We start from the raw sequence: 12,478 nt of genomic DNA on the forward strand, positions 1-12,478 counted from the left end.
TATTCTAGGCCAGAAACCTGCAGGGGGATGGTAGTTTTGAAATTTTAATGAGTTATTTCAGGCATTCAAAAGAAAGTAGATTACAATCTCTGCACCTCCCAGCTCAGGAAAACATTACAGACGCTGTGAAGCCCCTGTGCCCACCTCTCTGGCCCACCTCCCTGCCCCTGAGGGGGCACTGCATGATCCCCTTTCACCCAGCTGCCTTGATTCTTTTACTACATACATCTGTATCCCTAAACAACATAGATGATGGTTTTGCATGCTTTGGCATGTGAAATAAACATTGTCAGATTGTTTACTCTGCAGTATGTCTGTTATTAACAGCGTGATGTTATGTTTGAGCTTTGTGCATGCTGAGACCTGGTGCTCTAGAAAATTCATTTTCCTGTCTGTATAGTTTTCCATGGTCTGAATATGTCACTGCTTATTTATGCTGTTGGTGGACATTTGGAGGGTTTTGCTTGTTCACTGTTGGGAGCACGGGGTCTTCACGGCGCCGTACAGAGGGGAGGAGGAAGAGACTTGCTTCAGTCCCGGTTCAGAGGGCCTGACTGGGAGTCATACAATCTCCTGTCAGTAGCAGGGAGCCGCTGAAGGCTTTTGAGCAGGAGCGGGACTCAGTCAACAGTGGTGCCTTAGGAACTTATTTTTGCCAGTGGCTCGCAGTTTGGATTGAAAGCAGAGCGCGGGGTAAAAGAGGCTGTTTTAAGGGTTAGTTTAAGAGCTTCTACAGCCCGTTCCTGGGTGAGCCCATGTGGCGGGGGGTAGAAGGCAAACTTGAGAGGGATTCTGCTTTGGTCGCATATGCCAGGGAAAGGGTTAAATCGGAGCTCAAGCCGTGTAACTGGGAGGATGACAGGGCCTTTCCCAGAAAGACAGGCAGCAGGAGGAGGAACTGACAAGCATGGTTTTGGACCTTGGTGATTGTGACACTGCCAACGTGCAGGCAGGTGAAGGAGGAACCAGGGCTCAGAGACTTGAGAGAGTCAAATGGAAGCCATTGCCAGGGAAGCCCTGGGCCTGAGAGCCTGGAGAGGGTGTCCCAGTGTCACTAGGTCCTCAGGCACCTCCCTCCCTCCATGCCTCAGGCCTGCCTTCCCCTGCTCTGAACTATGATCCAGACTTTACGCCCCCAGGACCACCCCATCCCCCTTCCCACAGCCAGCAGGGCACAGACCTCAGGTCTGGCACCCATCCCCAACTTTCTCCATCTCCACCGGCCCCTCTAGTCCAGGCCCTGGTCATCTCTCCTACCTAGTGACTCAGTTTCCCCTGCCTCCCTTCACTCTACTGCCTTTCACTGCACCCTCTACAGAGCAGCCAAGTGAGTTCTTTAAAAGCCGCCAGCAATTTTCCACCCCCTCTCCATGGCCTGGCCCCCTGCCCACCTTGCTCTCTGCCCCTCCAGCCCTGCCCAGGCCTCCTGGCAACTCCTACAACGTGCCCACTCCTGCCTGCCCCTGGGCCTTGGTGCTGCACCCCCCAGCCAGTCTGCACTGCTAGCTCCCGCTTATCTTTCCATTCCCAGCTCGAAGGTAGTCCTCAGAGAAGAGGCCTTCCCTTCCTACTACTCGCCTCCATCACCAGCTGTAGTTAACTGCTTGTTTGTTAATAGATCTGTTTTCTGATTTGGTCTGTTGGCCGTTCCACTCACCACGCTGCCCGAACCCAGCTGCCTTGCTTTCTGCTGTCTGCACCCTGGCTGGCATGTGCAAAAAATATTTGCTGAATAAAGCAAATGAAAGAGGGGGGCCTTGTTTACTGCAGCTGCTTAGTGCACAGCTCCCGCTCTCGCGGGTCTCGGCCTTCATTGGTGGACAAAGCACATGCAGTGAACACCCAGAAAGAGAAGACAGGGGGCATGTACCAGCCCCTCCCGGATGTGGACAGCCATGTGCTAGCAGCTGTGAGGGGCACCGAGCTGAATGTAGGAAGTAAGCAACGGTTGCTCAGCACTTTCCACTGCCAGGCCCTCGACTAAGTGTTACCATTTGTTATCTTGTTTTATGTCGCTTAGTCTTCACACAGCCTTGCAGAGGTAAGTCCTGGTATCACCGTTTGATAGATGAGGAACCTGACCTGAGACCAATGACTGGCCCAAGCTCTCAGGGATAGGCGGGGCCAAACCGTGACTGGAGCCCAGAGCTTTCCATTACCAGAGGCCCCGGACTTCCCATAAGCCTAAGTAGGATGAAGTCAGGAGCAGGGTTCCACGCATGGATGCGACGTGGTGTGAGGGCACAGAGGAAAGGGTGACTTTTAATATTTGTTGGTTTATTCTTTGTTATCTTTTCATTTTGAAATAATTTCAGACCTGCAAAAATAGTACACAGAATTCCCATATACCCCTCACCCAGAGCCCCCAAATATTAGCATCTTTCATAACCGCGGTACCATTATCAAAAGCAAGAAATTAACATGAATACAAATTTTTAACTACTCTTCAGACCTTATTGAAATTTCACCAGTGGTCCCCTAACATTCTTCTTCTGGTCTAGAATCCAATCCAGAGTATTAGGTTGTTCCAGCCAATCCCCTCTGGTTGGGCATCGCTGCCGTGCCAACTCTTTGTTATCACGACAGCACAGCAGAGAATCAACAGCTCCCACCAGCTCGCTCCCTCTCTCCCTTGGGGGTTCTGCACCTCCCTTCTGTCCAGTTCTTGGTGAGCTCTCCCCAGGTTCTCACATAACCTGTTCCCTTACTTCTTGGAAAGCCACCTCCAGAGAGGCCTTCCTTGACGACGATATCTAAAGTAGCATCTCCTGTCATCATCCTCTGTCCTTTGGCCCTGTTCTGTTCTGTCATCTTTATTTGACAATATGTTTATTGTCCTTTCTGCCCCACTAGACTATAACCCACAAGAGGGTGCTGACTCTGCCTTACTCACTCTGTGCCCAGAGCAGGCTGATCGCAAGGCCTCGCTAAATATCATTGAATGAGCGAAAGAAGGAAGGGGCTGAAACTGATTTAAACGTAAAAAGGAAAAAAGGCCATGAAAAAAATGGACATAAAGACACAAAGGATGGCAAAACCCCTCCATAGTGTGTTAAAATTCCCTAATAGTACAAAGACATGGGCATTTAAATGACTTAAACTTTAGTTAAATCATTTCTACTAAATTGTCACGGAAACCTGCTTAGTTTTGATCCAAGAGTCGTCGCCCCTGCATCCCACCTCCCCAGCCCAACATAGACATAGTAAATCCCTATATAGATTTAGGGTCTGTCATCTACCACCCCCCACCTCGATTTTTCTGTCTCCAGTTCAATCAGAATCCCTCCCCCTTTCTGACTGACTTGCTGTGTAACCCTAAGCATCGACTACCCCTGCCTCAGTTTCCACTCCTAGAGCTCAGGGCCTGAGACAGCTCCTTTCCAAGGCTGACAGGGTTAGCTATAATACATACTTGGTAGGGCCCCATATAAAATGAAATTTTAAGCCTCTTGTTCAAAAAAAAAGTGCCACGAAAGGTACTGAAATATAAAGGTTCCCTTTCTTCTATAGCCTCTCTTTTGACTTGCCATGATGTTTGAAATTTGCTATTTAATGTCATGCTAAGTAAAGAAAAATTAAAAATCTAAACTATGAGCATGAATTTTGTCATTCATTTTTATATTGTGCAATGCCAGTTTTAAATGCAAACGTATAAGAACATTTGACTCATATATGGAATCACTGAAACTACATTAATTCGCATTTCTTAGCTTGTACAGGGATATATGTTTTGTTCTTACCAGAGCCCTAGAAGGCTGCACAAAACTACCTCAACTGTTTTTGTTTCACACCTTGACTCACTCGCATTCTACCAGCTCTCTCTACCTTCACATTCTACCTTCAGCTTACTGATGATCAAGGAAGGACGGAAAGGAAGAGGACAGACTGGTCACCCCCTTTCCCTTTCCTTCTGTCGCATCATTTGCCATGTAGATGGTTTGATCATACAGGGAAGTAACATGAATAAGAAAGGATGTGGTAGGGTACCTTGGTCAATTGTTTCGTAGAACACCGCTGCTTTCTTAATGCCTTTGAAGCAAATTCTGGTTTGAACTGAAAGTGTGGCCTCTCAGGCCAGTCAGTGCCCCCCTTACTCAGTCATAAGTGAACACTCTCCTTGTATCACTTTGAGTCTTGATGAATTTCCACACATAGTAGGTCCATCAGAATTCTGTGCTCCTGAGGGCATTGCGAACATGGTATGTGTATGGGGTAGTAAGGAACGGGGCATTACACGTACTGCCAGAGTGCATATTCTATTGTCCCATCACAGTTACTTTTAAGACACAGGTCAAAGGTAAAATCGTTTAGGATTTCAAGATGGCAACAGCAGAGCATTAAACCAAGCATGGGGTCCTGTGTGACCACATAGGTCACACACCTGTGAAGCTGGTCCTGCCTGCTGGCATTTTGTACTTGGAGGACACTGTCACTCGCGAGTCCCCTCTGTTCTTTTTGCCGCCTTTTCACTGTGTAGCCTGGGATGACCTGGAGTGGTGGCCAGAGGAGTGAAGGAGTGTGGTCAGCCCATCTAGCCTCACTTCTCCCTGCCTCCTCCACTGAACAGCCAAGCAGAACTTTCTAGTTTCCCCAAACAAGCCCTGCTGTCTGCTATTATAGTTTCCTATTATAGTTTCCTCTACCACAGTGGTTCTCAAAGTTGTGGTCTCTGGGGCAGCAGCATAAACATCACCTGAGCTTGTTAGAAGTGCAAATTCCCAGGCCCCAACCCCAGACCTGCTGAGTCAGGTGGGGCCAAGGAGTCTGGTTCAACATTCTCTGGCACCTTGTGATGCACCACCGCTCTTCACAGCTCTTCCTGAAATAGCCTCACCTACTTCAGCTTCCTAATTCCTCCACCCCCTTTACCAAATAAACACCTCAGCCTCCTGGAGTCTTTTCTGTGAATTCCTCAAGTCTCCCCTGATGGGCTATGAGCTGGGGGGTTGTCTGTCTCCTCCAGCTTGTCCTGAGCACTGAGCAGGGCACGCAGTACGTGATGGTAGAGTTATATGGACTCAGGGGTGGCCACGGGAGTGGAGACATGGCGCCTGGCCATCACAGAGGGCCTGAGGCACAGGCTGAGCACAGACATCCCGCCCTGCAGGTACAGCCTGTACACCCGCACCTGGCTCGGGTACCTCTTCTACCGCCAGCAGCTGCGCAGGGCTCGGAATCGCTACCCCAAAGGCCACTCCAGAACCCAGCCCCGCCTCCAACCGTGCCCACCCACCCTCCCTGCCTACTCCCTGTCACATACCCCCAACTGCTGTGCTCCCTGCCCGTCACCCCACCAACAGCCCATCTCTTTTCCCCAGGAGTGAAGGTGCTTCCCATCCCCGTTCTCTCGGACAACTATAGCTACCTCATCATCGACACCCAGGCCCGGCTGGCTGTGGCTGTGGACCCTTCAGACCCTCAGGCTGTGCAGGTGAGGGGAGGGGTACCTGGGGTCACCTTGGGGACTGGCTGACCCTGGTCCCTCCGCCAATGGGATGTGCCCCCTCCACATACACTCACACACGGACCCTGACATGCATATACACACGGAGACCCCCACAGCCACAGCCTGGGGGAGGGTGGGTGTCCAGGGCGTGGCCAGAGGAAGGGGGGGAGGGCAGCAGTGGGGCAACCAAAGCCAGAGAGAGAACGATGCTGACCCAAGACCGTGGCTCTAGTGGGTTTCCTCCGTCTCTCACTCTCTGTGGCCCTTTCTGACCCTCTCCTCTCCTCCCCTCTGTCTGTCAGTATCCGGGCGCTCCATCTCTCCCTCCCATTTTTTTTTCTGTGTGTGCCTATGTCTGTGCGTCTCCCTCTCCCCTGTGGGCCTCAGCTAGCCCTGCTGCCTCCCCAGCATCTCCGTCCGCCCCCTCCTCATTCTCTAACTCCATCCCCTCCCTCTCCTGCATCCCTCCACTTTTCCTTTCCTCTCCTCTGCATCCTGGTCCTCAGTCTCAGTACTTCCTCTCTCCCCCAGGCTTTCATTGAAAAGGAGGGCGTTACCTTGGTTGCCATTCTCTGCACCCACAAGCACTGGTAAGGGGCTTGGGTGGGGGGGGTCTGGATGTGGACGATCTTCCCTGGCTGACCCTTGCCCTTGCTGGGCTTGCCAGGACTGGGCCTCATGAGGACAGGAGGTCAAGAAGTCAGGAGGGGGACATCATCTTCATGAAATATTGGGGCACCGCAGAGAGGGAGGGAAAGGGGCGAGCCTGCCGCTGCTCCACTTACCAGGCTCCTGAAGCCCCAGCGGAGGACCAGGCATGGCAGGCATGTATCTTGCATTTCGTGGGCATGTATTAGATGCCTACTGTGTACTGAATATGGACAAGCCTTGTGATCTCTTAAGGAGGTTATAGTCTAATAGGGGAGACAGCTCTGCATGAAAGTATGCAATGACAAACGATGACAACTATGGCAGTTGGCACGAGGCATAGGAGGTGGGGGGTAGCAGGTGGGGCATAATCGGATCCACTTGGAGGAATTAGAGGCTGATGACCCTTGGGCTGAGAAAGTCCAGAAAGATCAGCTGGCATTGGCCAGGTGATGGGGGGAGGGGATGGCAAGTTGTGGGGACAACATTCTGGACAGTGGAACAGTTTGAGCAAAGACTTCGAGGTGTGGACAGCTTGGCTCAATATAGAAGTCAGGGGCCCCAGGGCTCAAAGGCCTGGAGATGCCATAAGTTAGAGGGAAGCCAGGAGTCCCAGTATATTTGCTTCTCAAAGCCCTGCCTGTCTCTGCCATCCTACAGGGACCACAGTGGAGGGAACCGTGACCTCAGCCGGCGACACCAGGACTGTCGGGTGTATGGGAGCCCTCAGGACGGCATCCCCTACCTTACCCAGTAAGTCCCTGACCCAGAGGGTGGGGCCCTTCCATGGACCCCTTCCCTCACCCTCTATCCTTCAGCTGAGTATTTCAGGGGTAGCAGCAGTTGGCTCTTTGCCGATGCCCTTCCTGGCCCTTAGAGAGCAGATCACAGCCCATTTGAAGACTGGCACTGCTCACCCCCCACTGATCCAGCCATGGCCCCCCAAAACAGGAAAAGGGGAGATGTGAAGCCCTGGGCACTGGTGCCTTCTCTCTGGTGTGGAAGCCCTGACCCCTGTGAATCACCCAGCCCCTTGGGCCTAGGGCAGGGTAGGACCAGCCTGGCATAAGCTCTAGTACCTTCTCTCCTCTATTGCCTTCCTCCTCAGTCCCCTGTGTCATCAAGATGTGGTTAGCGTGGGACGGCTTCAGATCCGGGCTCTGGCCACCCCTGGTCACACGCAAGGCCATCTGGTCTACCTGCTGGACGGGGAGCCCTACAAGGGTCCCCCCTGCCTTTTCTCAGGGGACCTGCTCTTCCTCTCTGGCTGTGGTGAGTTTCCCCAAAGAGAAGAGGGAAGAGGGGGGACAGAAGGGAGGAAGAGAGGGCAGGGCGGGGGCTCAAGGAAAGCCACAGTGCCATGCGATGCATTCAAGTATCGATTTCAGCAAAAATGTTGTCTCAGGAGCTACTCCAATTTGGGGTAACAGTTACTATGTTACTCAATTTTTAAAAAGTACCCCTCGCAACTTCCCACAGGGGATGGATAGGATGAAACAATGCCCGTAGCTGAGGACAGACCTCACAGGGTGTTTGTTTCCACTGGGTGGTGGCTAGCTCTCTGATACAGGGGGACTAGGTTACAAAAACTTGAGAACCCTGAGTGAGAGGATGATGCTGTAGTTGGGGGGATCACAAATCCCAGGCTGTATAGAGTCCCAAAGGGCAGCACAGGCACGGGAGGAAGTGCTGTTTGGAAAAGAGCAGCCCACCATGACCGTGCTTGGAGCTGTTCGTGCTCCGCCTGAAAGTGTGGCCTCCCCTCTCCATCCACATGTCAGTATGTGCAAAGGAGGCCTTCAGACGGGCTTGGTTGGGGGTGAATATTTGGGCCCAGCTCCCAGTGGGAAGGAAGGAGTAGATGCCTAGGAGGTAGGCGTGCCAGGGGCATGTTTGAGGGCTGGTAGCCAGCCCAAGCTGGTCCCACCTGGCTTCGCGTACCTTATACCATGCTGTTATCCTTGTACCCCTGACTCCACCAGGACGGACCTTTGAGGGCACCGCAGAGACCATGCTGAGCTCACTGGACACTGTGCTGGGGCTAGGGGACGACACTCTGCTGTGGCCTGGTAAGGTGCCCCTCCTGCTTGTCCTCCGGGCTCCTCACCCCCACAGGGTTCCCGCCGACCCAGCCAGTTCCTGGCCCAGAGGTGACACAGCTCCACCTCTGGTGGCTCTCAGGAGCCCTCTCTAACAGTGAGGGCACAGCTCCCTTCTTTTTGGAGGACTGGCTCTGTCAAGCCTCTGCTTAGCCAGAGCCCAGGACGGAAGATGGCCTCTGCTCATCAGGGAGAAGTCAGTAAATCCAGTCTGCGTGTATCCATTGCATGCGTCCATACCTGTACAGACATACATTGCATGTTTCTAGTTTCTAAAGCACAGTCACTAGTATCTCAGTTCATCCTCAGAACATAAATTTATCCATTCATACTTTCTTGAGCACCTAACATGTACCATGCTGTGTTCCAGGTACCGGGGACACATCCTTGTTCTAGTGGCATTCTTGTTTTCTCCACTTGCCAAAGAAAACTGTGGCTCAGAGAGGTGCCATGACTTGACCAAGGCCACACACTGGGCAGAGGCAGAGTCAGGCTAGACTGCAGGCCTCCTGGCTCCAGGTCTGGTGGTTTCCCCTTGGGCTTCTGCCTCCTCACTCATGGCTGACTCGTGCCCACGTTTAGAGAAGCAGCTCCACGTGGCTGGGGTGTTCTGGAAGCACTTCCCCTCCTCCCTGGTTGTCCATCCCCACAGGCCTGGGAGCAGGGAGGACGTTTTCTGACAGCATCCCAATCTCTCTCTGCCCTGCATCTTGGCCACATGGCGGTCCCTAGGTCACGAGTACGCGGAGGAGAACCTGGGCTTTGCAGGCGTGGTGGAGCCGGAGAACCTGGCCCGGGAGAGGAAGATGCAGTGGGTGCAGAGGCAGCGGATGGAGCGCAGGAGCACGGTGCGGGCTGGGGTCCAGGAGGGGCCGAGGGCGTACTCCCTTGCGGGAACCCTTCTGGCCGACTCCCAGAGCTCAGACATGTTTGTTCCATGGGCCTTCGAATGAGAACTCCTGGACCACGGGACAGGGCGCTGGGCGGGGTGGGGGTGGGGCTTTCTTTGTTGGGTCCATTTACCAGATCTCCCCCACCAAACCCAGGTGCCTTTCGTCCCACAGTGCCCGTCCACCCTGGGAGAGGAGCGCTCCTACAACCCGTTCCTGAGGACCCACTGCTTGGTGCTGCAGGAAGCTCTGGGGCCAGGCTTAGGCCCCACAGAAGACGACGACTACTGCCGGGCTCAGCTCCTGGAGAAGCTCCGCCGGCTGAAGGACCTGCACAAGAGCAAGTGACACCGACCCCAGCCCACCTCAGCTCACCCCCACCGTGGGGAGGCCACCCATCGCCCACACACACCATCCCTCCCTTTGCTACCACCATCACTTCCATCAGTGCCCACGGTGGCATCATTCCCCGATGCTGTTCCGGGGGAGAGGCGGGCCAAGGCGAGGAGACCTTCAGGCCGAGAGGAATGGGGCCCCTCGAAGGAAGGAGACTCCAGGGGGTGAGGCTGACTGGGAGGGGCCCCCTCCTCCCGTCCCCTGTTCCTGTGATGGCCGTGAGGACGTGGTGGCTGCTATGAGCCTCTCCCTCAGGAGACCTATCTCTCAGTGTGGCCTCTGAACTCAGGGCAGCAGGTGCCATGAATAGGTTGAATCCATCTTTCCCCTCCTGCCATTCAGGGCTGGGAAAGAAACTCAGTCCACCAAAGTGGTCTGAAGTGAGGTGCCTTGGGAAAGTGGTCGCTCAAAGGGGCACCTGGGCTCTGGTTTACTGAGACACTGCCCGTCTTCCCCAAGTCTCCCCACCCTGCCCCGCCCCCACAAAGGCATTTTTCAAACAGAGCCATTTCTGAGAAAGATGAAAGGGCTGAAAGTCTGGCCAATCTCTGCCTCAGTGACCCCCACAGCCTGGAAGAGGGAGGATCCTGGTTGCCAAGGAAACCTTGACTTCAGGCTAAGGAGACAGTGGAGGCTTCTGGGACTGCCGTCCCACAGTCATGTAGGCCATTCGGGCTCCCCGCACAGCTGGCCTGGTCCTGGCTGCTGGCCTCTGCCCCTGCCCTGGGCCAACAGGGCCCCACCCTCCCAGGGGAGAGAGAGCTATTGTCTGCCAGGCCACTGTGGTTCTCTTGTTGTGGCCCATATTCTTAGGAACTTCTGCTTTCCTCTGATTCCTGCTTTATCCTCAACCCCTTTTGTAATTAACGACATTCATCTGACCCCTTGCAGTTTGCCAAGAACATTCCATGTCATTTCTCATTTGATCGTTGGCCCCGTCCTGGCTGTGGGAAGGGGGTCTGTGCAGCAGAGTTCAGAAATCAGAAGCCTGAGGGCAGAGATCTCTCAAGTGAGTGGCAGCTTCCGGGACCCCAGGCCTGGGCCCTTCCCCTCTGCTCAGCCCTCCCTCAGCTCAGCTTCTCTGGTCTCGGGTCCACGTCCCTATGGGGCCAAAACGAGGAACCCTGTGGTCCTCGAGCAGGCGTACCTTGGGTCAGCCAGGAGCCTTCTCTTCCTTCAAAGAGAAGCCTTCCTTCAGGCCCCGCTCACCTCTGGTGAGCCTCCGAGATACTCCCTGCCCTCTGCTTCCCCTCATCATCTGGCTTCTGCCTCCCTCTCCAGCCACAGCCTCTGGTACCAACTCCAGCAATACTCCCAGAATAGTTAGAGTTCCCTGCCCCCTAAGACATGCAGTTTCTTGCCTCTGTGCCTTCGCTCATGCTGTTTCTTTGGACTGGAATGCCTTTCCCCTGCTCCTCTTGCCTTGTCTGCCTGGCAAATACCTGTTGATCTCTCACAACCCCCCTCAACGGCCCCCTCCTCTAGGAAGAAAACCACCATGCCCCTTCCCCCCGAGGCTACCTCTGCTCTTTGTAAATGCTTCTCTTTGGCACTTAGCACACTGTATTTTACTTGTTTACATGTTTGTCTCCCCTTCCAGACTGTGAACCCTTCAGGGCATGGACTGTATCTTATGCATCTCTGTATTTCTGCGCCTAGCACGGTGCCTGGCACACAGTAGGCGCTCAATAAATGTTGAATGAATGAATGATTTAACCGAGCCTTGATCACTCAGTGAGCTTGTCTTTATTGCTGGTTCCGTTTTCCTGTCTGGGTTCCAGGTCTGACATCTTGGAGTTACTGCACCTCAAGAGCTTTGGCCAGAAACAACTGTGTAAATATATCCTCCCATAACTCACGTGCTTTTGTTCAGGGCTTACAATTTGCTTATCTCAATGTTTTCCAAAGCTTGAGATGCAGAGGTGTACCCTGGCCACAGGGGAGATGGTTTTGCGTAGTCACAGCACAGCAGTGAATAGCGCTCCAAGGGCAAGGCCTTGATACTAGCCTCTCTTTAATGCCTCTCTAACAAACTAAGAGCCAGGCGCCACTATCTGGAGATTAACAACATCATTTTGTTTGCATTGTATTTATCTTCGGGGCCAATATTTTAACAAATAACAGCACTTTTCAATCATGACAGTAATTAAAGATTTTTTTTTAATCTTATTGGGGAAAAACCGTGGTCATTGGTGGCACATTGCTTTCATGCTACAATGGCATAGTTGACTCTTTTAGGGAGGGTGTAGCTCACAGTGGCCCATGCGGGGATCAAACAGGCAACCTCGGTGTTATCAGCACCACACTCTAACCAACTGAGCTAACTGGCCACCTCCTAAAGATATTTATTGAAATAAGTAAAGGTGGCTTTTTCCTTTTGCGTCATTGCATCTGAGAGAGCAAGAAGGGTCACCAGTCGCTCTACTGGAGCCATCCGAGAAAATCCAGCCAGGGTTCTTGTTCTTGCCGTGTCTGCTCAGACAGGCACTGCCTGATCTCAATATGTGCTGCCAGTGTTTCTGTCAATGCATGAAGGCTATAGGCTTCCTTAAGCTGGACTAAGTGAACTTCCTTGAATGGGTCATTCGAGATGTCTACCTTACTACAGAAACAATGCTAACTCTTTATACATAACATTTTTAAAAGACTTAAAAAAAAATAAGAAGTAAAGGTGGCCCTCAGCTATGGCAGGATTCTTGAAGTTGGCGCTGGTGTGGCTGAAAGCTGAAGCACTCACTGGCTTAGCTCCACATTTCCTTGGAGCCAGTCCAATACATGGGTCTCCCTCCCCTGGCCCTACTTCTGCCTCCTCTCTTAGACGCTCCTCACCTCAAGTCAGGGAACTTGACACTGGCCCTGGCTGTCTTGGATCAGGGCTGCACCTGGGGTAGGAGTGGGGGAAGGGGCCGTGGTCCTCACCCACCTGAAGAAGGGTGGCTAACTGTGCCCTGTGATTGTCTCTGGGTCTCTGCTGTCTTGAATGGGCAAGCCCCAGGACC

General features: G+C 53.1%; 1 protein-coding gene and 1 pseudogene across 1 annotated transcript in view; both read left to right on the top strand.

Annotated features, from left to right (window-relative positions):
• The window catches only part of PNKD (PNKD metallo-beta-lactamase domain containing), a 61,507-nt gene extending 50,307 nt beyond the window's left edge, over positions 1 to 11,200 (top strand). Inside the window, 8 exon segments of the mRNA XM_019638304.1 lie at positions 5,108 to 5,223; positions 5,319 to 5,431; positions 5,978 to 6,036; positions 6,755 to 6,847; positions 7,203 to 7,366; positions 8,077 to 8,163; positions 8,926 to 9,041; positions 9,258 to 11,200. Of these exon segments, the coding sequence (XP_019493849.1) occupies positions 5,108 to 5,223; positions 5,319 to 5,431; positions 5,978 to 6,036; positions 6,755 to 6,847; positions 7,203 to 7,366; positions 8,077 to 8,163; positions 8,926 to 9,041; positions 9,258 to 9,431 (922 nt within the window). The 3' untranslated portion in view covers positions 9,432 to 11,200.
• On the top strand, positions 9,556 to 12,041 carry LOC109380546 (40S ribosomal protein S29 pseudogene; annotated as a pseudogene).
• The last annotated feature ends 437 nt before the right edge of the window (positions 12,042 to 12,478 follow it).

The sequence above is a fragment of the Hipposideros armiger genome, unplaced genomic scaffold, assembly GCF_001890085.2.
Source record: "Hipposideros armiger isolate ML-2016 unplaced genomic scaffold, ASM189008v1 scaffold_38, whole genome shotgun sequence".
Classification (NCBI taxonomy): domain Eukaryota; kingdom Metazoa; phylum Chordata; class Mammalia; order Chiroptera; family Hipposideridae; genus Hipposideros; species Hipposideros armiger.